Source organism: Nymphaea colorata, chromosome 5 (assembly GCF_008831285.2).
Source record: "Nymphaea colorata isolate Beijing-Zhang1983 chromosome 5, ASM883128v2, whole genome shotgun sequence".
Lineage (NCBI taxonomy): Eukaryota > Viridiplantae > Streptophyta > Magnoliopsida > Nymphaeales > Nymphaeaceae > Nymphaea > Nymphaea colorata.
Genome location: NC_045142.1, coordinates 2,678,664 through 2,703,085, shown reverse-complemented (window position 1 = coordinate 2,703,085; position 24,422 = coordinate 2,678,664). Strand labels below are relative to the sequence as shown.

At 38.9% G+C, this 24,422-nt stretch overlaps 1 protein-coding gene across 2 annotated transcripts; it reads right to left on the bottom strand.

Moving 5' to 3' along the window:
• Positions 1-7,464: 7,464 nt before the first annotated feature.
• On the bottom strand, positions 7,465-13,437 carry LOC116254619 (serine/threonine-protein kinase BSK5-like). 2 transcript variants are annotated; one of them, XM_031630121.2, is made up of 11 exons: positions 13,228-13,437; positions 13,046-13,139; positions 12,720-12,940; positions 11,574-11,709; positions 10,932-11,065; positions 10,732-10,837; positions 10,422-10,507; positions 9,678-9,866; positions 9,192-9,344; positions 8,207-8,320; positions 7,465-7,881 (listed from the first exon to the last, which is right to left on the bottom strand). In XM_031630121.2, exons 2-11 carry the CDS (start codon positions 13,125-13,127, stop codon positions 7,639-7,641), a joined length of 1,464 nt encoding a protein of 487 aa, XP_031485981.1. In that variant the 5' UTR covers positions 13,128-13,139; positions 13,228-13,437; the 3' UTR covers positions 7,465-7,638. The 2 variants fall into 2 exon arrangements, with proteins under 2 accessions (XP_031485981.1, XP_031485980.1); XM_031630120.2 differs by having other exon boundaries at positions 7,466-7,881; positions 9,180-9,344; positions 13,228-13,435.
• Between the last annotated feature and the right edge of the window lie 10,985 nt (positions 13,438-24,422).

Sequence of the window (24,422 nt, the reverse complement as noted above, 5' to 3'; positions counted from 1 at the left end):
CCCTTTTTCTTTTTCCCGTAACATTCTACTCATGAAGTCTTTCTTTATTAAATATTTGACTGGAAACCATACCAAGTCATCCCTGAAGACCTCCTGCTGTTACACAAGCTGCTTGGCGTCACGGCTCTGGTTTCCCTCTCGACCAGGAAGTACACCATCATCAGCCTCTCAGCAGGAGAACTTGCTCCGATGTTAATCAGCCTCTATACAGAATGGAGCATGTCTCTCTCTCTCTCTCTCTCTCTCTCTCTCTCTCTCTCTCTCTCTCTCTCCCTCTCTCTCCTTGTACCATCTCTCAACCCAATTTGACTATCGGTGTACTTAGCTGATCTAGTTGTGTTGATTCATTAATATCAATATCGTAACTTTTTGTTTCAAATTGGGTTCAGAGTTTTTAGTTTATTTGTGTAGATGATAGCTACCAAGCAGCTATCGACCTTCCTCTTCGTTCGAGTTCGGGCCTTAAACACACAGGTTGCGAAGCCCAGCTTCGACGGTAATATCATTCATTTTCTTAGGGTTTTAATTTCCCTTAAAGAGATAGATATACGTATCTGTGCGAGTGGGTGGGTTTATTTCATGATCTAACTGATGACCCGACCCGTGAACTCCCTGTGAGTGCTGAAACAAAAACAAAACTAAAAACGTAAAGGCAGTGTCAGTTCTGCGCTAGATCTTAGTGAAAAATACAAAATAATAAGTAACTTAACCAATTAAGATCTAATACGCATACACAACATATAATTGTTCATTGGTTTATTTGGTTATATCATTTACCATTTTTTCATTTCTTTTTGTTGTAAGGAACTTGCCATGAATCAGGTACCTCCATGCCATGATTGATATAACATTCTTGTCGCTTAGACCAGGAAGGAAATTGCTTCTCTTTTTCACTTTTCTGCTCGTGACCCATTTCGCCAATAAATAAGAAAAGTGAAATTGTCAAACAATGCTGATTTCTACATCCCTCTTGGTTTGGCCGGGACATTTGACACCTGGTCTAGTGGATCCCAGTCCACCTGCTAACCTGCTTCAGTTTCTTCATCAAAAGGTATGTGAACCAGGACACTGAGCAGCGAATGGTGAACCAAATATGTATGCACACTGTTTTCGATAAATTCTTTTGAGTACCAGAGTGTTCCCTGTCCTTCTCGCATACAGATGTTAAATATGAACATGTAAAATAAGGGAATTAGTATTTTAGTTTTTCAGAGTAACTGATATAATAAAATGAAAAAAATAGTGTTTCTTAGACAGAAATAGAAGCTGAGTTAATGTCCCCAAGAGGGCAGGCATATTTTAAAGCGTTTGGAGGAGTGTACTGGTTTTTACTTTTTTTTACTTTACATGATGTCGTAAAAGCATCTTTTTCTAAAGGCGTGCAGCATTTGGCTGTTCTTTGGCACCGTTATTTTTAAATTTCTGGTAGCCGATAGGCGATGACATGGTGCCAAAGAAAATCGAAACGATTTCCCTTTCAATGTACTGGCAACTGTATGGTAGCTGTGGCCATGTACTACATATAGGTGAAGAATTGGAAGCTAATCAGAGCATATGGCGATGAAAAGTAACATTTACTAACAAACTTTCTTAAATGGTATTCTCGGAATGTACTTTTGCAAAAGCTGGAAGCAACAAGCCGATAAAAAAACCAGGACTTTGTTGACGACAGTAGCATAATTATGATTCCTTATGCCACAGAATCCAAATTAATCTTTATCAGTTCACTACCATTGATGATCACGGAACATCTTTGCCTTTGGAGTATATCTGTCCAGGCCAATGCTAGAAACAGAACTTAGTTTGTTCTCTTTGCTTTGTTGGTCCTTGATTAAACATAAAGCAGCAAGCATAGACTCTCATCGCCTTTTTGAGGAGAAATATGTTCAGGCGGAGAGTACCGTCCTCATATTCTGTCTGCTCTTTTTGAACGTAGCAGTGCTTCTTTAAGGAATCCATTGGCAATTCAAACCATTATTCTTAAGACAAACTAAATAAGGATTCCCTGCCACAGTGTAGATAGGATAGGACATGCTACATATCATGGCAACTATGATGACATGTGATGGTGGATAGCTGCATGATGGATCATCACATGGCCAAAAAGAAGAAGTCAGAACCATTTTGGCATGTGGGCATGATATCATCATTGCCAGATGAATTGATGGTAGAGCATGATTGTCGTAGTATATAACCCATGATGTAAAAATTCTTGCTTGGTTACATCATCGTGATGAGCTCCATTTTCACGCAGATAAACTCGATGATTTACTTTCTGGTGTCAATAGAAGTACCCAAAAGGGAAAAAGCACAAAGTGCTACAGAGTCCCCAATTGTTCTTCCCAGTTCTTGCTCTAGTGGGGCCATCGAAAGGCATCATTTTCTGAAACACTTGTTGCTAGCTGGGTTAATACACAAAGTGCATCCGACATTATGTTCCCAAGCAGACCAGCACCCAGACTGAGTCGAAAATGACTTGCTAACCTGACTCGGATCAGTACTCACATGTTCACAGCCAGATTGTGACTTCTTTTAACCCTTTCTCCTGTTCGAGTGGCTGAAAACCATTGGAGAATATTCTTAAATGAGATTTAATTTTAGAGGTTATAAATGAAGAAAGAAAGGATCACAGGATCCAATTTTGATGGGAGAAGATGGCCTGAATTCTGCGACGAATATGACATGACAGTGCAAACTTGTCATTCGTTAAGTTCCACCTCCCTTCTTGCGTCTGTTTTTACAGCGCACCAAGAAAAATATCTGCTACTTTTTGCAGCAAATAGCATCTTTTGATAAGGAAGTTTATGAAACTAATGGGGCCTAAGAAAAAAGCTTGTCAGACAAAGAACATTTGCAAGGAGTTTACCGCTCATATGTGAGATTTTAAGGCGTTTGACACAGTCGTCGGATCAATGACCAACAGAAGGCTAGTTTTTGGTTCTCGGGCAACAACCCGAAGGCTTTTCCCAAAAGGGCTTTGCTTGATGAAGAACTAACTTGTACCAAAATTAAACATAAATTGGATCGGAGGTCTGTGTAAGATTAGCAAACCGCCGGGGACTCTTTTTTGTTTGGTCAAAAGATTTAAGCCGATCCTTAGATTCAGCCTGCCCACTTAAAAACTTTTGGGCTGAGCATTGGTCTTAATGTGAGGCGGATTTGAAATTAAAAATAGGATGAGATTCGACACGAACCCGTCCTCTCGCTCATCTGCCTCGCTGCTCCGTGTTCAGCGTTCCCGGCTTTCCCCAAGCCCTGCTCCTAAATGAGTAAAACCGTACACAACCCTCTCTCTCACTCACGTTCTCTCGCCATCGTACTCTCGGTGGCCGCTGGTTGCTGGGTACTCTCGCTCTCTGTCTCTCAAAATTCTCTACTTGGTAATGATCGCTTGGTGCAACCATGAACCATCGTTGGCAATTCTATTTCAGTAATGTTGTTCATGATTCTTTCTGCTCTGTTCTCTCCTCGTAGTTGGGAACACACGAAGGACGCGAACTCTGGGTGGTTGATTTACACTTGAATATTGTAGAGGTTGATTAAGCATTAACTCTTCTGTACCAAGTTCGACATATAATGGACTCAATTCTTCAACTGCTTAAAGCATCGTGTCAGTTACTAATTGCTCTGAAGTTGTTCGCATGGCAATATCTACTTTAGACTCTTATGGATTTTATTAGGTAATGTAAAACAATTTCGGTTTTTATGGAACGGTTAGTGTCTTTTGGTAGCCTAATGGAATCGTTTCTCCATTACATCAACAGTATTGGTTGAGAAATACGTGGTATTTGACTATGAGTTCAGTGGCTTCTTGGGCACCTACTATAATGTGGAACTGCTGGTGTACGCTTTGGTTGCTATTGCTGCGTTTGCCTCTTTATAAAGTTTGTTGCTTCCTACTTTCACGCTAGAAAGCAAGATCAAGGAGAAAAAGAAAGTACCTTGGAGAGCTTTATTGTTGTGTTCATTCACTTTCATTAACATCTAAATGAAATTTTCAATGTCGGAATGTGCTTGTCATGACAGAAGAGCTATTTTTCTGTTATTATGATCTTATTTTAACAGTTAAACCTTCAACTTCGGTTGATGTTTTGTAACGTGTGTGAAAATAGCATTTTGGTGTTCTCTTTCCTTTTTGTTTTGTTTTGGTCTGTTTAATTCCTGGCTTGTGGATTAAACGGCTAGATCGTATTCCCCTGATTGCTTCTTTCCCTTTTTTTGAAGATTGTTCATTTTCCATGTAGGATGTCCTTCATCTTAAAAAATGTCCAATTTGCTCTTCTTTTCACTGTTGCACCTGCGTCCTTATTAACACGTAATTTTATGACCCTGGTGCTCTTGTGGCCTTTTGTCCTTCAGATCATTTTTATTCAGTCGTTCATTATTATGATAAATGTTTTACCTCTACCGTAAGCATGTTTCTTTCTAAAGCTTTTTTGGATGTACATTTTTTGGTTTTTTTTTTCCTGGAAAGTACGATCAAGTGCTTGTGTGCTTGTCTGTACACTAAAAACTCAAAACATTGCAGATTGGATTAATGTTTTGTCATTGCGCGACGTTTCTTTTGCTGCAGTCTGTCGTTTGAGATTTACAAGTTCAGCTTCGGGCAATTTCCAATGGCTTCCAATAATCCACAATCTGCACTTGATAAGGAGCAGGTACCATTACTGTTCCCGCGGCTATTTCTGTTTGTTTTATGTTACTTTCTTTATCAGCATTTCACCAACTCATCAACACAACCACCGTCATCCAATATTTGTAAAGAGTGTAATGTTCTAGATATGTAGCGTCACATAACTTAATGAAAATACTTCATTTATTTTTTATTGTTAGAAAATCGCATTAAAAAAAGGAGAAATACAAAAAAAAAAGAATATTAGTAGAAATAGGGAAAATGAATTGCATAAATATAAGCATATACCACATATGTGCTACCTACAACATGCACATGTTCATTAGAAATAGTTAAAATTTAAAATTGATCGCTTTAAATTACTCTCAATAGTTAAATGGGTATTTGAATAAATAAGATTTACTATGTAAAACTTACTTGGTGAAGTGTTGAAATAACTTGTGATTATAAAACTTGAACCTTCTATCATCTCGTAGGATAGGAGATAGGTCTTTATGCAAAAAACCTTGAACTTGAAAGCCTAATTTTTGTTACATAAAGTCCTTTCCGTTTTTTACTTCAAATGTATAAGATCGTCCTTTCTGACAAACTTAATGTTGATGCTTAACAAATTTGTGCATTCGGTTGAAAAGATCACCATTTTGCAACCTCTTTGTAATTCAAAATTGTAACATATGATGCACCTGTATCATACTGCAACATAGGATTATGGGGGTGTTCCACGTGTTGCATACTCCTGCTTGCTAGAATTTAAGCGTCATGTAGTAAGAAACAGCCTCAGGTGCTTGAAGGAAAATGAGAGGCTGTGACATAGAAGCACCCTCTCTCGCCAGTATTTTCAACTCCGTTCTTTTTCCTTAATATGCTTACAGCCGCTTCAACCTTGGCCCAACTGTTCAAGCAAAAAAAGCAACATAATTCGCATGAGGAAAAGGATTTGTGCAAAAGAATTCGCAGCCCAGGATGTTCGTTTCCTCTCTTTCAAGGTATTTTTCAGCTCATGGAGTATGGTCATTTCTACATGCTTCTCATGTGAACGCTTCCTCCTAATAACATTCTGACAGTATAGTGATTCGCACTACAGATTCAACTGTTACAGACATCCCTCTTAATGATGCCTTTGTACTGGTATGACATTCATTGAGTCATCGACAGTGGCACTTCCCACACCCTGGAAATGGAGAAATGCTCTGAACTCCGCATACCAAGATTCAATATTCCTTTGTCGCCCTGTGGATGCAGGCATGATCATGGTTAGCAGTTAGCACCATTATGCTGGTCAAACCAGAACGTGTGTGATTCTCTTTCCAAGATAGGTTCTTAAAGTTACAGAAGCAGTGGCACTCCTATTTTTTCTTGCTTCGTTTCACGTTTATATCTGGCCAAGCCGCATGAAACTGAGTTTCTGGTTGCATGCAGTGCAGGTAACCAATTTGATTGGACAACTACTTCGTTCCAATAGGCCCTCATGAAATGGCTTCTGTTGTGAAGATTATTTGCCAACGCTACAGAGACTGGCTCGCGTTTTTCTCACTTCCGTGAAATTATTACATTCCTCCATTTTTTTATTAGAGCCGCTGCATTGCTTAGTTCAAGGTTAACACAACAAAATCTAGTTTTTTGTCCATATTTTTTCTGCTTTCCGTGGTGCAACACATGCAAGCTATTCAGGCACAGCTTGTTGAGGCCCACGCTCTGCTCAGTCAGCTGAGTGGAGCCATCAGCCTACCCGGGCCAAATGGCAAGCATCAGCTACTGTTGGACCTCAAAGCGGACTATTGAATAATAATTTTCCTTAGAAGTAGTTATAGTAAATTCGACTTTGCATTGAGCCTTTTCCAAACCTGATACGTAAAAACCAACTGTCCAGCAGCTGTATTGTCAAGCTGATTAACATGGGATGCATATGTTGATGAATTCCAGTTTTGGAGCCTATGAGATCTGAAACATGTGAGCAAGTTCTATTCTGCAATCTGAGGTGGAAAAGTTGATTGGGGAAAATGCAAGACATACAAACTTTTCAAATGGTTAGACATACACTTCATCTTAGTTAAAATTTCAGAATCCCGTCAAGGGACATGGTATAGCTGGTTGGCTGGCAGGCTTGAAAAAAAACTACAAGTTTCATTACTGTGTGTGTTATTCTCCTAGGCCTCATGAGGTGAGACATACTGTCAGGCTCTGAAACAACCCTAAACCATGGATGCAAAGGAAAAATGGAAAGTTTCAGCTCATTGGGCTACCTGGCCCCCAAACCATTCTGGAGCCTTGGGCTGCCTTCTCCCTGATCACTGTGAGTATCGATATTTTCTCATCTGTTTTACTCATTAGATCTCATCTAGACAAAATGTGGAGTTCTAATAAGAGTAGATTCTCTCCATATGGCATCCAATCAAAATGATGAACTTGACTCTAACGCATAAATTGTCGTTTCTTTCCTAGTCGATGTTGCAGATGTACAATCTAAGAACTACGACACCAAGCTTACAAACATACACGCGAAATTTTACCATTGCCTGTACGAGTTTTGAACTGGGTCTGCTTTCGAACTCACGAATTTGTCCCTTTAAACTCTAGATTAGGGGACACAACAAGAACTCCGTAAATTAGGTATGCGTACCCATAATGACAGCTTATCGCTTCAACCATGCTTAAAAACCCTTAGTTGAGCTGACTGCATTTGAGTGCAAATTCACCTGCCCCTGCCGGATCTCTGCTTTCGAGCAAGACAGGTATAATAACTGGCTAAAGACTTGGACTTTTAGGCTGTACCAAGTCCAACCTGTTGCACCGGTGAAGGCAGTCGAATCAATAGTTACCAAATTGGCTGTGCTGAGTTATGTTGAGAACCTTTTTCTTTGGCAGCTCTTTGATATAAGAATCACACCTTTAGTTTACATTTTGGAAACAACAGTAGCAACACAAACTCAATTTTTGGAAAACCCAAAGGAGAAAAATAAGGATAAATACATCACAAAAAGGGGCAAAAGTAAAGCCTATACAGTTTAGTCATTGTTTCTGCTTTGCTCCAATGTAAAACCTTCCTTGATTGATTCTTGAGCATCAGATTCCATGCCGAGACTCAAAAGAGAAGCTGCCTGAAGATAGAAGGCTGTTGGCCACTCCGGAGCCACAACCAAAGCTTGCATTGCATCACCAAGAGCTTCTTGTGGCATATTACTCATGAGATACGACAAGCATCGGCGTGCATAGATGGTTGGGGACACCATCGTTCCAAAGTCAATGAACTACATTTACACAATATAAAGCAAGAAATATCAAAATTACAGGTGAAGCCAATTTTTTTTTCTAAAAAACTGTCACTAGCAGTCTGCTTAATGATGTAACCATCAGCAAATTTTTTTTCTCCTTTTTCTTTCTGTTTCCAGACAAAACAGACTGAAGGGAGATCTTATATGATATTATGAAGTTCCAGGACACGCTAATGCAAAACAATGAAGCAATGGTCATGTAACATCATGACCAGTTAGTTCATTGACACTGAAGCAGTCTCCACGCCTCCATGTTTAATGTACACAGCTATGGTTTACTGGCATGAAAATAAGGGCTAACCTGAGTATAGTAATCAATTGCATTTGTGAAATCTTTGTTTCGGAAAGCACTGTCTCCAAGTTTCTTGCAATTCAAGGTGTCCTGAATTTGGCTGGTCCACATTTGGAAAGAAAGCTGCAACGAAGCAAAACTACGGTAAGTGATTTTGAATCTTTGGAAGGCCAATAATCAATGAATAGGCGCAATTTAGTACACAATGTACCCCGCTCTAGCACCAAAAAAGTTCACGCTAGTATAAGCTGTGATTTAAGAGAACTAGATGGCAACACAAAAATAGGACGACAAAAATCTCAAATGCAAGCAGAGCACAATGCAAGATCACTTGTTCATGCGAAATGGATGTTTTAACTAAAAGCCTTGTTTCCTCAACTTCATATCCAGTTTGCACTTTTTGTCAAATGTGGATGTGTATCTAAAATGTTGGAACAACCATACTGCCACAAAAGATGATTTGGCGTGGAAATATTTAAGCAATTGATTGGCGATGAGTAAAACATAAAACTGCATAGAGTTGCAGCCCACTGCATATGCAGGAAAAAGAGAAAGTGAGAGAGAGAGAGAGTCCAGGAACGACCTTACTTGAACAGGTTTTCTATTCTGTAGGTTGTAGATTTGACCTTCTAAGAGAGGATGGAAGCTCATTATCATTAAGAGAGTTGTTCAGGACTTGTTTTGTGTAAATCTTATGTAGGTGCAATCCATTTGATTTTAAATCAATACAATATAACCATATGGACGATGAAATTGCACGCTGACCTGCAATATCGACCAATCCTATGATACAATATTAGGAAATGTATTTAGTTGAACCGTTATATATGCCCTCATGAAATCCATGGATATCATTGAGATCTGTGAACTATCACCGTACCAACTGCTATCAGGAAAAAAAACATCTAATAATGTGAGCCCAAATGCTAGAGAACCTCCCAAGTCCTAGCTCAAATTGTCAAAACAAGAAGTTCACACTGACCTCATTGCTTACCCCCTCGTCATCCTTGTACCCAACCTTGTCCAAGATTTCATGCATGACAGATAGATCTAATCTGGAACAAGCTTCACCAAATGGAGACAAAGATAAGGACTTCAAGGGGGCCTCTTCTTCTTGTGAAATGCCCATCAAAACGTGTGATGGTACCTGTAAAAGCATACGGTAAAAACCTTCATTTTCTTGAATCAGACATTCAACTTATCCTTTGTCAAGTTAACATCATAGCTTCCAACTCTGAACTCCTGAAAAATCAGCATCAACATGTATTTTGAATCATCCATGATTTGAAGAAATTGATTATGTAGCCATGAATTTGCCAACACCTTAAAAAGCAAGTTCATGGGAGGGGAGGCCTAAGTAAACTAATTCAGTTCAAGAGCAAATGTTAGACTGTGTTTCTTTCAGTTGAAAAGAAACAGTAACTATTGGACAGGGAGAACACAATCAAAAACCACATTCTCACATGGCAAGCTAGGTTACCTCTGTTTCCTTTTGAAGGGACGCCAAAGCAGCCACTAGTGATTTAATATTCGGCCTCTCTCTAGATTCAAACTGCAAACAGCGAGAGGCTAATCGGACCAAATCAGTTCCATCATCAGTTGAGAAGTGACCTTCTAAGCCAGAATCCATAAGCATCAGGAAATTCTTAGCACGTATTAAGTCAAGGGCCTGTACAGCACGCAATCATAGAATATGTAATTAAACAAGATGGACTCAGATGATAAATCCTGAGATAGCTGCAATAAAGTTCAAAATTATCTGTATATGTACATCAAATTAAAATGTATAGAAGTTTAACTCAAGCCACTCCAAGGACATGAATCATTAGTTATAGAAATATCATGAAACCAAGCACCTAAAAAAGGGTTATAATTGAATCAACCATTGACTGATGCCTAATCTCACGAGATAAATGAGTGGCTCAAACAGGTTGGTCTTGAATGGAAATCCCTGAATCCGATTCAAGTTATCAATTTTTGTGTTTCTATTTCATAATAACGATTTATGTACAGTTGGCCAAATATCCAACTGCCCATAGGATGCACAAGTGATGGTTGGACTACAGAACATCAAGAATTTGCACCCTTCGTTAGTGGTTGGACGTTGGAGTATGCACTCTGTCTCTGCTATCCTTGCTATCTATATTCCTTGGCTTCTACATCTCAATTTTGCTTCTATTTAATCATTAAAAATGATTTAGACATAAAATAGCAAAGGACTTACATGACTAGGTGGAATATGTTTTCCACTAAGGAGGTCCAGCAAGAGAGTGCCAAAGCTGTAGACAACACTCTCTGGTGTTATCCTTCCTGCAAACAGAAAATAAAGCAATTTAAATGTTTACTTAAGGCATCAACAGTAACAAAGAAAGACAATCAGAAAAATCACATGATGGAAAATCACCATCTTCTGACCAGGGGGGAAAAAGCAATAGTAAATTCACATCTTTCAAGAAAGCCATGAAGCTAAATGAAAGAGAAGACCATGGTTCAGGTCAAATATTACTAGGAAAACATTGACAAATAATGCTTACCAGTTCTCAAGTATTCTGGAGGAGTGAAGGCTAAGTTTGTACTATAACTTTTCCCATCTCTGCTGTTCTTCATGAGTCCAAAGCATGAAAGCCTTGGATTACCATCCTGTGCAGCACTGACCCAAAATAAGGAAAAGAATTACAAAGTAAACTGATACTTTGAGGCAGTAGAAACACATGGTTGAAGGTAGTAAACATACTTGATCAAACAAGATTCTATAAGCATTTAGGTCATGATACAATGCACGACCTTTACTGCTGCAGTACTCCAAGGCTTGTGCTAAATGTAGAGCAACTCTCAGCCTCATAGCCCATTTCATTGGTTGCGCCTCCCCTACAAAAACAACGAGTTAAAAGCAAAACATGGCAACAAACAAATCAGACACTAAACAAAGAGCGAGGCATCGAAATCCATGACACTGTCATAGCTCGTGTATGTATAGTACACCAATAGATAGGTCCAAAGAGTATCTGTTCAGACATCATATGTCAGTGCTGCAAAGATAGGCTGAATAAAGCCAAATAACCAATTAAAAAAGATGAAAACAGAAACATACTATGCAAAGAAAAATAACGCAGGAGAAAATGAAGAAAAATAATCAGGCAGGTCGTATAGGAAAAATCAATGAAAGAAGATGTTGGAAGTGTTTTAAGATGTATTTCATGCTCTCTTGACATAGTTTGCCTTGTTTGAAAGTTCTATTACAAACATATCAGTTTCCCTTTTTGTTTTTAAAGTTCTTTTTCATTAAAAATCAACCAAGTTGCTACACTATGTCTCGAAAACTATGAAACCATGTCTGCAAAGAACAGGATAAACAGAGAAAACTTTAAAAACTTACAGTGGAAAAGGTGCTTAGAAAGTGTATCATTTGGCATGTACTCTGCAACAAGCAATCTCTCGTCACCTTCACAGCAACAGCCAATAAGGTTGACCAATCTCTCATTCCGGAGCTGTCCAACAGCCCTCGCTTCACTCTGCAGTTTTTAAGACAAATTTAGAGCTCGAAAGAGCTTCAACGGAATAACCGAGTTCCCTGCTAAACCATTATAGGCGTTGTGAAAAATAAAGAAAACTAAAGATCGCAGAGCTTGCTTTCGAAAGAAAGGATGTCATGACACAGTTAATGTCACATTCAGCCGCAAGACTTAACTGAATATCATTATCTTATAGTTAAAAGGTAGATCAACACAGGATGCGACTCCTATCATTTCCATTGTTCTTCAGATAAGAAGATTTAACAGTTTCACTCTACTCTTGTCTTTTCAAGCAATGATGGATTGAAGTCTGACTAGTTGGTTCGTGAATTACTAAAGGAGATCTTGAAACTAAAGTTCAAGAATCAAGAGTCAAGTAGAACATAAGGAAAATAAAAAGAAACAAGCCGAAGTATTGCGTTCAAGAACTTGCTAATCAATAGAGAGATTATGATATTTCCTAAACATGTCGTCGACCAGCCTAACCTCTGCCATTTTCCATTTTCTACATACAACCTGGACTTCGATGAAAAAGTTGTGAATATAGACTGTCAACTGCAGTTCTCAACGTCATCCAGTACCACGACATTATAAGCATGTGGGCTGTCACTGCGTCTTGCCATTACAGAAAAGAAAGAAGATCAACTGCATCGCCCCATGTGTTATCTGCTTTTAGGCTAAAAACGTGCATCTGAGATCCTTTGATGGAAGTCCAGCCATTCAAGATAAGGTAGTAACCAAATTTGAAGAGCAATAGAAGGCCCTAGCTCTATTGTCCTTCTTGGTTGACTAAGTCGATGCATCTAAACACTATACGAAAAGAAAATTCCGCAAAAGACATAGTCGATCTCCATTCCATTTTAACAACCACCACCAATTTCGCAGGCAACCATGATCCTAGTTTCTTCAGCAAAGGATCCAAGCAAGGAACTCTTCAATATCCACCACGAACAAAAACCCATCCAATTGTGCCGCTAAAAGGGAAAACCAAAAAGGAAGAGACGACGAACCAGAAATTGCTTAGGGTCCGGCCAAGCCACGCGATTAAACCGCTTGACGGCAATCCTCCGGCCATCGGCGAGCTTCCCCTTATACACGACGTTGGGCGCCTTCTCCCCATGCTCCGACACTATGTTCTCAACAGAGAATCCCGAGGTCGCAACACCGAGCACCTCCAGCGAGTACTCCTTGAAAGAAGGTAGCTTCCCGACCCCATTCTTCCCTCCATTATCTACACCCAACCAGGTGAAAAAAAAAAAAAAAACGTAACCGAATCAACCACAACAGAGCCCCAAATCAACCCCGAAACCCACCAGCGACAGACGTGGAAACTAACCGGCGTCCGAATTCTCGACGGCGGACGACCGGAAGGTCGGATGCCACCAGCAGATGGGGAACTTGGAGCAGCTTCCTCCCATTGTTGCAGCGAACTTCAAAAGGAGTAACAACACAAACAAGAATCAGCAATTAATGCAGAACAAACCAGGATCAGACCCAGAGAGAGAGAGAGGGACTGACGATCAAGGAGCTGTACTAAGAGCGTAAGGCTAATCCTCCAGAAGAGCGAGGAGGTTCGGAAAGGAAGGGAGAGGAGGAGGGTGGTGGTGGTGGTTCCTGTGCATCATGGGACGGCCACGACGGCGATGGAAGAAGAAGGAGGAGAAGAAGAGGAAGAAGAAGACAGCGGGCCCACGGGAGCCGTCGACTGTCCGTCTTTATCCTGCATCCGCCCTCTGTCTCCCACCGCGGTAAAACCATCTCCCCCATCCCCACTGCCGACTGCTCCTCTGGCCCACCGAGGAGATCCCGTTTGGCATTTTCCAACTTTTGCTCCTTTTTCCTGTTTTTCTCCCCATCGCTTTCTCCCTCCTTTGTCTCCTGCCCAAAAAAATCTCTTCCTTTTTCCCCATCTCTTCTCCGTGATCTCAGACTTTGCCCCGGGTAAACGGGTCAGATCTATATGGATCCGATACTTCTGAATCGTAACCCCTATCCAAAAAGCTAGACTTGCCAGTCAATTACTCTCCATAGATATAATGAGCTATTTAACTACCACAAAAGGATACTAATATGAAACATAACATAAATTATATATTTTGAAACCAAAAAAATATAATATTCTTGTCCAACAAATCACTTTCTGGATCCTAAATCTGGGCGTGTTTGCATTAGAAATTTGGGATCCGAAACGATTGGCTGCATTCGGACCATTTTTTTGTCGCCTGGCGAGCATTCCAAGGCACAATTATAACAAGAACTCAACGTCAGGACCTGTCACTCGCGGCGACCTCATAATATAAAATACGGAGGACTGCAACCAGAGTTAGAAGATCCAAACCATATCCGATCACATGGATCTGACACATAGTCGAAATGGGGTTCAGGAGCCAGACGGTCCAAGTCAGATCTGACCCGCTATCAGCCTCTGGATTTGGTACCAAGTACCAGTCAAGCCTGGAGAAACAAGTGGGGAGCTACAGCGTACTTAACTTACGCTGGTCCTCTTCTGGTAATGTGGGGTCCCTCTGGACCCGGATCCGCTTTCCTCAGAGCAGGTCATATGGACCTAGATGGGTATCACAAAACCCGCGTCCCATTTGATTTGATTTGGAAGGGTTTTTGAACTGGATTACTGGATCCAGTCAACTTAATCGTCCGAATTCGGATCGGGGACCCAGATACACTTTTAGGTGGATTTGGGTGCCGGGAACTCGGACCTGAGATTGGGTTCAGATGTTCAAATCGGTCTGATTTGTTCTCTCAAACCGGAATGAAACTGATCCAGACTCACTCCGGGAACAAGATCTGATTTTGGATAATGGATCAACTGGACCCACCTGCCAGCAGATCCAGTCCTTGAGCTGGAAGCATGGCCATGGTTGCTTTAGGCCATGTTCCTTTAGGGCTACCATGGTTTCAGCCTTTTGTCTAGACCTGCTAGATCATTCATGAGACACAATATCCAGAAATCAAACTGAGATAATCCAGGATGTTCTGGATTTTCTTCTGCGTCACTGACTTCCACCTTATGGAATACCATTCACTTGTTTATCCAAGAAAACTGCTGTATGTGGAGCACTTTAGTAAAATATTCCTCCACTACCTTTATATTTTAATACAATTGCAGTGGAAAAATAGAAAATGATAAAAGAACATGAAGAAAATAAAAAAAAAAATTGAGGCACTCTTTTGGGGATGATACCAAGCAAATTATTTAATTTATTTTCTTTTAAATTAATCGGTTTTAATAATTACTGTTACAGTATGAAAGACAGAGAAGACTGTGTAAAAATGATGATGAGAGGCTCGTGGGGATCATGTCAAAGCACGTTTCATGTTTGTGGCTTTCCAACTCATTCTTGCCCAAGACTTTCAAAGGATAGAATTTTTTGAGATTTTTTTAAAAATTTTTAATTGTTAAAGTATTCAAAAAGAATAATTTGGAGTTGGAGGTCCATTTGGACTAAAATGATGTGAAGTGATAGGATGGTCTCCCTTGTCCTCCCCCCCCTATATTCATGCACTTGTGGGACCCACCACGGGATGAATAATTGGCACTGTCACATTGGTGCCAACCTATCTCAATTTTGTCTGTGGAGACCAAATAATTTGAATGGAAAGATGCTCAAACAAAGCATACAATTAAAAAAAAAGGTATAGGCCAAATTGCATTTTAGTAAGGAAAGAACTAAGGTGGTGTTTGATAGCTTCGGATTTTTGAAGATTTTGAAGGTAATTTAAAAGATAAATTGAGATTTTCTATTATAGGATTTATGTAAGTTGGACTTGGGGTTTGTGATTGAATGCGAAAAATTAGTTCGTCGGATTACAAATTTATGGATTTGAAAATGGGATCTTAAATCACGCAGGATTGTATATCTAAGGCAATCAAACACAACCCAACCTCAATGAAACATTTGGTCGGATGATTATTAAGGTGATACCCACTTTTTCTCTTTTTGAATAATTTAAGTTGATCTTCAAGGTAAATTGAAAATTGCAATTAGGGGTTCAGAGGTCCAACACGATTTCGTAAACGGTCTCGTATTTTCAACAGTTTTGTGCTTCCAATTTAACGTGAATCAACAAATACTAAATGACTAAAACGCCCTTTAGTTTGAAAAAAAAGACTTCTTCATAAGAGAAAAAAAATGTTTCTTTCATAGAAAACGATCGTGTAATTTTCATTTTTTAAATGACCAAAATACCCCTGACACGATTTTAAGGGGTGTCCGAACATCAACGGCGTCTCAAGTTTTTTGGTTTTTTGCCACAGCTGTCGAACGCTCGATTGATTAAAAATTTAAAGGCCATCATTTTGGAATTTCTGAAATTGTGTGGTCGTCCACAAAAGTTTCGTAAGTTTTCGTTCCACGACACAAAAAAAAATGAGCGCCACATGGTAATGCTGCTTGATAGATATTTCTAGACCATACTCTCGTAACAAGTTATATATATATATATATATATATATATATATATATATATATATATATATATATATATATATATATATATATATATATATATATATATGGTCTAGCTAACTATGTGCTGTACATCTTAAATTAAATCATTCAATTAGCCCTAATTTTCATTTGGTGCCTAATATCATGGACCATTTCAATTAGCCTTTTCTAGGTTGCCATGACAAATGCATGTGGTTTGCTATAGTGGGTGGATATATATATATATATATATAGTCAAAGGATGTAGTCCACAGTTTTTATATATATATATATATATATATATATATATATATAGTCAAAGGATGTAGTCCACTTTGAAAGTCATGAATTAGTTGGCAATGTAGATATTCATGGCTGACATTTTTCATAGTTGATTTATAACAACTAAAAATAGAAAAGCAAATATTAAAAAAGATTTTCATTGTCTTAGTTACCCTTAGTCCATGTGACTTTACATACAAATGCGGGTTTGCAAAGTGCGGCAGCAGGGTTTTCAGGTCAAATTACACGTCTTAGTCGCAGACTGTGACCAATATGTCTTAGAGAGTGTTCAATACAAGATGGATGGATGGATGGAAGCGTCAAAATATATCTCAAATTTGCCAGAAATGCCCCTAGAGGCGAGTGCAAACCTACAATCAAACACCCATTGACATTTGTGACGTGCATTTTAGTTGGTAAGTCTGGGACACCTAGGCATGACCAACTCACATGAAAAAAATCAAATATTTAAAAAAAATTGACATCTGATTAAGAACTTGGATGGGATTCAAATGACAGAAATGGCATTTGATTGGATTCGTATTCAGATTTGGATTTAAGTAACTATTGACCGGATCCAGCTTTAAATCATGTATAATTTGGAATAAATATGTTATACTCAATATCTAAAATGTGGTTTGAATTCGGTTTAGAAATCAAATCCAAATTCTGATGTTTATCTAAAACTCAGAGTTAGATCGGATTCAGATTATAAATTTGGATTTCGGTATGAATATGGTATAAAATTTTTGTTGTTTGAATTCAAATTTTAATTTGAATCAAAATATATAATATCCGACAAAAGGGAATATGACAAAATATACAACTCATTCAAACCCGATCGATTGACGTCCCGAGTGACACCTTGTTCTCAAATTTCAAATGCACACTTAAAGAGAAGCCTCGTAAGTGATATGGTCATTGGTGGGTGCATCTTTTTAATCATGTAAATATTAAGCGATGTTAATGTAAAAATGAAAGAAAATTGAGAAGCTGGTGTGGGCAACTGCCCACCCCAACCCTATATGTGGCTCCGCCACTGTTCAAACCTCAATTCATCCTTCATTCCTTTTTTCACTTGCTTGCAAGCAATAGTTCAAAAGTTTTATTTTATTTATTTATTTTTGCTACAAGCCAATCTTAAGCATAAAAATGCATGGGTTAAAATGAAAATTGAAGTATACAGAAAGGCAAACATTGTCTAAGTCCCAAAATCTAGATAATAACATTGCACCTCCTTTTCCGTTTTAAAATTTGGTGACCACTAAATCATAGCCACCATTGTTCCTTCGAATACTGGAATCCCACCAACTTAATAAGAACCAGACATCAATTTTCACTAACGATGTCAAAAGAAATTCATTGGCACTAGAAGAGCAAATGCACTTTGAGATAGCAGGGCAGTGAAAAAGCTTAATTTGGATCAAATAAGAGCTTATGTTCAACACATAGCCATGGGGAGCCACTCGTGGACTGGTGTGGGCAGTTGCCCACACAGGCCTATAAAATTCATTTATTTATATATTAGTTGGGCTCATCTATTTGCTTATTTATATATTGATGCTCCTCAATCTTCCACTTATTTATATATGGCGCCGGCAGATCAATCGTTTTGCTAAGTATTTGAATAATTCAAGATCGTTTGAATAAATGTTGGAACATTTGTTTCCAATTGGAGTTGACAGTGGACATTGGCCTGCAAGAAGCCATTTGGATATCTGCAAGTCAACAAGTTTTTGCTCATTTGAGTATGATTAAGTTGATGAGACGCCACAAGTTCGAATCTAATTGTGGGCATCTCTTCTTGCAAGGCCAAAGCCAAAGTTGAGGTTGCATTTAAGTGCTCGGTATCCACTTCCTAGACAGTGCTTAATCTGACTCTGAATCAAACAAATCAGATTGAAGCACAAAAATCATAAAGGAAATTGTACATGTAATTCCATCAAAATCACATATCTGATTTAGGGGAGACACATTGCCCTGCTGGAGGCCAAAGCTTTTACCCAACCTCTTGTTTCTCTAAGAGGGCATTTGATGGCACGCGGAAAGAAACACTGTTTACTTGATTTTTGTATCAAACACTATCCGCAGTACAAGATGGACACGGCTGACAATTGGACAAAGGGCATAAATTATCTTTATATGGTAGATGGATGAGGGCACTGTCTGCTCCATACTATCTCCATACGGCGGATGAGGGCAACTCGGGGTAGGAGACGGAGGAGAATGAGAAAAAGAAAAAGGGAAAGGGCATTTCGGACGGAGGAGAAGGAGAGAAAAAGAAAGGGCGAGGGTAGCTCGGGGGCGATGAAGGAGGGAAAGAGAAAGGGCTAGGGCAGCTTGGGGGTGGAGACGGAGGAGAAGGAGAGAAAGAGAAAGGGCTAAGGCTGCTTAGGGGCGGAGAAGGAGAAAAAGAGAAAGGGTGAGGGCAGCTCAGGGGCGGGAGAGAGGCGTGTTCTGTTCCACGCTATTCCGAGGGTTAGCTTAGAACAGTATAGAACAGAGGATAATTTATACCCCATGTCCAATCATCCATCGTGTCCATCCTATACTGCGGACTTTGCTTGATAAAAATATCAAGTAAATAAGACATGCATGTTCCGTTCCGTATGTCCTATGGCCATCAAACACCCTCTAAAGTATAAGGTCTGGTTTCGTCTCACATGATGCTGCACCTGCTGCACTTTAACTTGGGTATGAGTGACCCACTTTTGCAGCACATAAAGTTGATGCTCCGACCATTCAAAATGAAGAGTGACTGCCTAGGAGCACCATCCCATTATCCCCCCAACCCCCTTGGGATACATATCAAATTTAACTATGAAAAACTCATAGCATGCCCACATTTAATTAAATAAGGATATGAATTTCCTTGCTAAATCCAATTTCATGGCTTAATATATATTTGAATACAAAACCATATTATATCCAAGCCATTGGCTGACATTCTTACCAACTGGGTTGCTGGAGGGTGATAAGAAGTTGCTATTCAAAAGGGAAAATAAACAGAGAAGTTTTGATTGCTTTGGTTGAATCCCAACTAGTGGAAAGCCAAACATACATTGTGGTGCAAATGTTCCTTGCTGTGAAAAGAAAAAGAAAACAGTGAGCTCCACTCAAGTAGAAATGCCAAAACCCTACACCAATAGCAGCACACAGAGAGGGACAAGCTGATCACTACAAGGACATGAAACAGCAACAACAAGCTATAAGAACAAGCAACAAAATGCAATAGAACAAAGGCAATAGCTACCCATAGCAATCATAGGCCATCACATGGTAGCATGATCTACACACATAATGTGAAACACAAAAGGAACTCACTTTTTGTTTTTCTCTTTTTGTTCATTCTTTCAATTTGGATGTAGAAAATAATCACTCAGGTCACTTGAGATCCGTGATTCGGATCTCAAATCCACTCTTTTTGCACTATATCATGAATTTGAGATCCAGGTTGATGGTGGATGCTGAGATCTCAAAATATGGATTTCAAATCCCCTCGGATCCGAGATCCATGAAAAATCAAACACAACCTTAATGTTTCTGAAATTTCTGATATACAAGTTGAAAAAGTCGCACTGGGCTACAGGATCGAGCTCGGGCAAAGATGTTTCTCGAAGCAATAACACGACTTTTGAACCTTCAAACGATCTAAAGACTCAAACAAGGATTTGAATTTGATCTGTTTGTGGAAACATTGAGAGGTTGTTTGATGGTTACAGCACACGCGGAATAGAACATGTGTGTCCTGCCTATTCGAATTTTTCATAAAACATTGTCCACAGGACAGGCTGGACACAACGAACAATTGGACAAGAGTATAACTAATGTTTTTTGTTCCATTCTCTTTCGACCTAACTCTCGGTACATATAGAACAGCCTCTCCCACCCCCGACCCCGAGCCTTTCTCCTCTGTCTCCGCCTCCATCCCCATTGTGCTTCTCTCCTTCTCCTCCTTCTCCATTCCTGAGCTGTCTTTCTCGTCCATCTCTGCCCCCGTTTTTGCCCTCCTTCTCGGCCCCCGAGCTGCCTTTCTCCTCCATCTCTGCCCCCGTTTTTGCCCTCCTTCTCCGCCCCCGAGCTGTCTTTCTCCTCCATCTCTGCCCCCATTTTTGCCGCCGAGCTGTCCTAGTCCTTCCTGTTTCTCTCCTTCTCCTCGGTCCCCCAAGCTGCAAATCATGGAATATACAGGAGCCCTAATTGAAAATCCTACTTTTTCTTTAGTTTGCAGGCTTAGTTAGCACATCTATGCTTTTGAGATCAATGAAGAATGTGATGGCAGACAAGATTTTGGCCCTCTCCACTGCACTGTCCCAAATACCATTGATGAGGTGCTTTCACTGATTGCATCTCAGCGTTCAGCTAATTGAATCTCTCTGTCAGGCTTACAAACCAGGAAGCTTCTTTCGTTCACCCAAACAGGATTTTCATTGTTCATTCCTGCAGTAACATCCTGCACTCTTCATCACTCTCTTTTATCTAGCAAACAAGCAAATCTGAGTTTTATATGTCATTGTTCTTAGAAGCTCACAGTTCAGTTACCATGTCAATCACTGCTTATATATCTAAGGTTAACTGATAAGTCTACAACCTCAGTCCAGGGAAATGTGACCAAGGAGTTTTTACTGCTTCTTTTTAGGATGGTTAAAACTTCAGGTCTTTCTACAATTTCAAAGGAAAAGAAAGCAAAGAAGATGTACAAGACTTGGATCAGCTAATGAAACGCAGTTTAGTCGACTAAGTTTCTTATGGAACTTAGCAAGCTCTACTTGAAGGTTCGAACAAGTGAGGCTTGACAGCGTTTATATGGACTGAACGGGGGTCCTTGATCTGGATCCAAACAAAACAATTAATAAAAACTCAAAATACGATAACTGGATCTGGATCTCTTCGGCATTCGCTCCCGCATCAGAAAGCATTTCCTCATATCATGTCTTCATCTCAATTCTCAACTACATCTTGGAAGACCCCATGCTTACTTATTGCCTCTTTTTAGGCAGACCCATTATAGTTATTACTATTGTTATAGTTGTTATCATTGCTAAAGTTGTTCATGTTGTTGCTTTTTTTCATTATTGTTAAAGTTGAGTTCAAATGAATACCCAACATGAGAACCACAAAGTGTAGATTTTGGATCCACTTCGAATCTCAAATTCGAGACTATCAAACATACCATGAGGTGCATGAAGATATGAAGTCCGGAATATATGAATCCCCTTGTTACCATGTCCCTCAAAAATGCATGGATTAACTTGGTTTAATGTGGGTATTTCTATCTCTAGAGTAGGATCCATAGATCAAATTAAAGCCATGAAACAAGTAGCTGGCAAATTGAAATTAGAATTGGCTCAATTTGCGGAGTTAGAAGTGGGTCAAGCATGGGATCCTCAAATGAGATTGCAACTTCTAGACTCAAGAACTAATTTCCCTGAATAGGATGCAAATTCAACCTCAGATTTGAGATTCACTATTTTCTGAAGAGCAGATCTAACATAAGCCCCATGCTATTCTTGATCCTGCAAAGTGGAGCCATTGCATGTATTGGCACACTTTGTTGACTACTGACTCGAATTGGCTGCAGCGGAGCTCCAAGAGTAGGTTAAACTTATGCGCATGTTTTTGTGGGTAGAGATGTCAATGGATCGGATTCAAATCAGATACATCTTTAATCATATATGCTTTTTTGGATATTCACATATTTAGATTCGAATTGGAATAAAGAAAGTTCATATTCGAATTTGAATCCAAAATCCGATTTTACAATCTGAATTTGATCCGAATCAAATTTTTATATTTATATATGAATCCAAATCTAAATTTTGAACCGGATTTTGCCAATTTTCAAAATTTAATAGCATTTACATTATATTTGTCTAAAAATGAATCTGATACGAATTTGTATCTGAATCTGAATTAGAATATGATCAGATGCCATTTATTAAATTTGAATCCGATCAGATTTTCTTAATCGGATATTAAAATTTTTTCTATATTTAATTTTTTCGTATAGATCGATCATATGTCTGATTCAAATCACATATATTGACATCCCTATATGTGAGAGAGAGATAATATAAATAAATCTATGTTTAGGTATCCTTAAAAGGTTAAGCTTTCCAGTTGTTAAATATTACTTTGTATATGTGATATATTTGATTAATGATAAAACTAGTTTTCTTAATTTTAAATGTCCAGCATCTCATGATTTACCACCTCGAAGAAATGCTCCAAATTCCAATATGGAGACCGGGTTTTAGTAAAATTATTACCAAATCAAGTATGTAGATCACAAATACTTGTTCAGAATCCTCAGATATATCATATATGTGATCAAAATAAATCGTAGAATGTATCGGATCCTAGCTTGGGGAGAAAAGGGTTTATCCGATAATGGAGTTGCATCAGGCCAACCGAGCCACTCAACTAGACAAATGGTGCACGAAGCTATTACACAAGATCCAATCATGTCATTATCATATGTATCGGGGTAGTGTGAAGTCCATATGTGCTTCAAAATTTCTATTTTTTATTTTTAAAATCAATTTCAGTGACTTTTTGTAAATATAAGCACTAGCAAATATGCCAAGGTAAGACCATGCATATAAGTCTATGCGCCCACACAGACATGCGGCACGAATATCGATATTAAGGATCAAATTCCAAATGGATTTCGGCTGTCAGGTGCTTAAGGGTCGTAGCATAGATGGTTGGGCTGACCAACTTATGGTCATCAGTTCGATTTTCATGGTGTTTTTTTGGATTACATATGTTGGCGCCTGCGAGTTGAAAGTAGTAACCATAATTAATGTTGTTAAGTGGATTGATGCCAAACGATACACTAGCACACCGATGCATAATGATATGTAAGCATCAGAACAAAAAAACATCAAATATACAATGTCCTCAAAAGTGTACATAAATAATCAAAATAACAAGTGAAGAACCAACGCAGAGTATGCTTCATGTTATTTTCCATGACCACATAAGGGATGACGGTCGAGGTCGAAGCACTGGAACTAAGAAGTAATTAATCTATTCACACGTAAATGTAATCCTCAATAGTAATTTCATCTGCGTGTTTTGTCATGTTATTAAGCATAATTTAAAAAATCAGTGGCCATGTTGTCCCCTCAAATTTTCAAAAAAAAAAAAAAAGTATAATTTTTTAAAAAGTTCTTTTATCTTGTATAAAAATGTTGAAAAATTATATTTCGACCCTGTTCAAAGTTTTAAATTATAGTTTAGTTTCTCTGTCTATTAAGCCAAAATTGTACTTCAATGTTGGTAGCTGAGATATGCTCGTATAACGGATAAGGGAGGAGACTCATGGAAATACCTTGAAACTTCTAACGGTTGGATATTAAGAAAATTTTAAACAAACTTTAAAGGTGGTATTATCATTCATATATATATATATATATATAAAGGTAAAATATTTAAATAAAAGTATTAAAAAAAAACAGTTGGTGCATGATGCATGTGCATTAGGCTCACTGTGCATAGACCTGCTACGCGTGCATCAAAGGGTTGATGTGCAGACATTAGGTCTTTGGCGCATCACTCTTTTTTTTTGGGTGTGTTGAAGAGGGTGATGTGTAACATGTGCATACACATCTAATAACATTGACCATAAGTTCACCCAAGTCTCGAAACAACCCTAAACCTTTGAAAGAGACTTTGGCCTCTGGCTACATAAGGTACACTTGTGTCCAAGGCGACTTGTATGACTGTACCTATGACCTAGTTCTATTAAACGTTTATGATTATTATTTTCCACGCATCTTGGGCCCGCTGTGGTTCAGTCATGCCACTAGCATTAGGTGAGTCTAGACTTAGCTCCGGCCACAAGCTACTGGTAGAAGAGGAAAGGCAATTTTAAACATGAAGAATTTGTTTGAAATCATGAATTTGCATAAAAGATTAGCGTAGGTTCATAAAAACTTGTTACAATAATATTTCATGAACCTACCCGGATCTTTACGG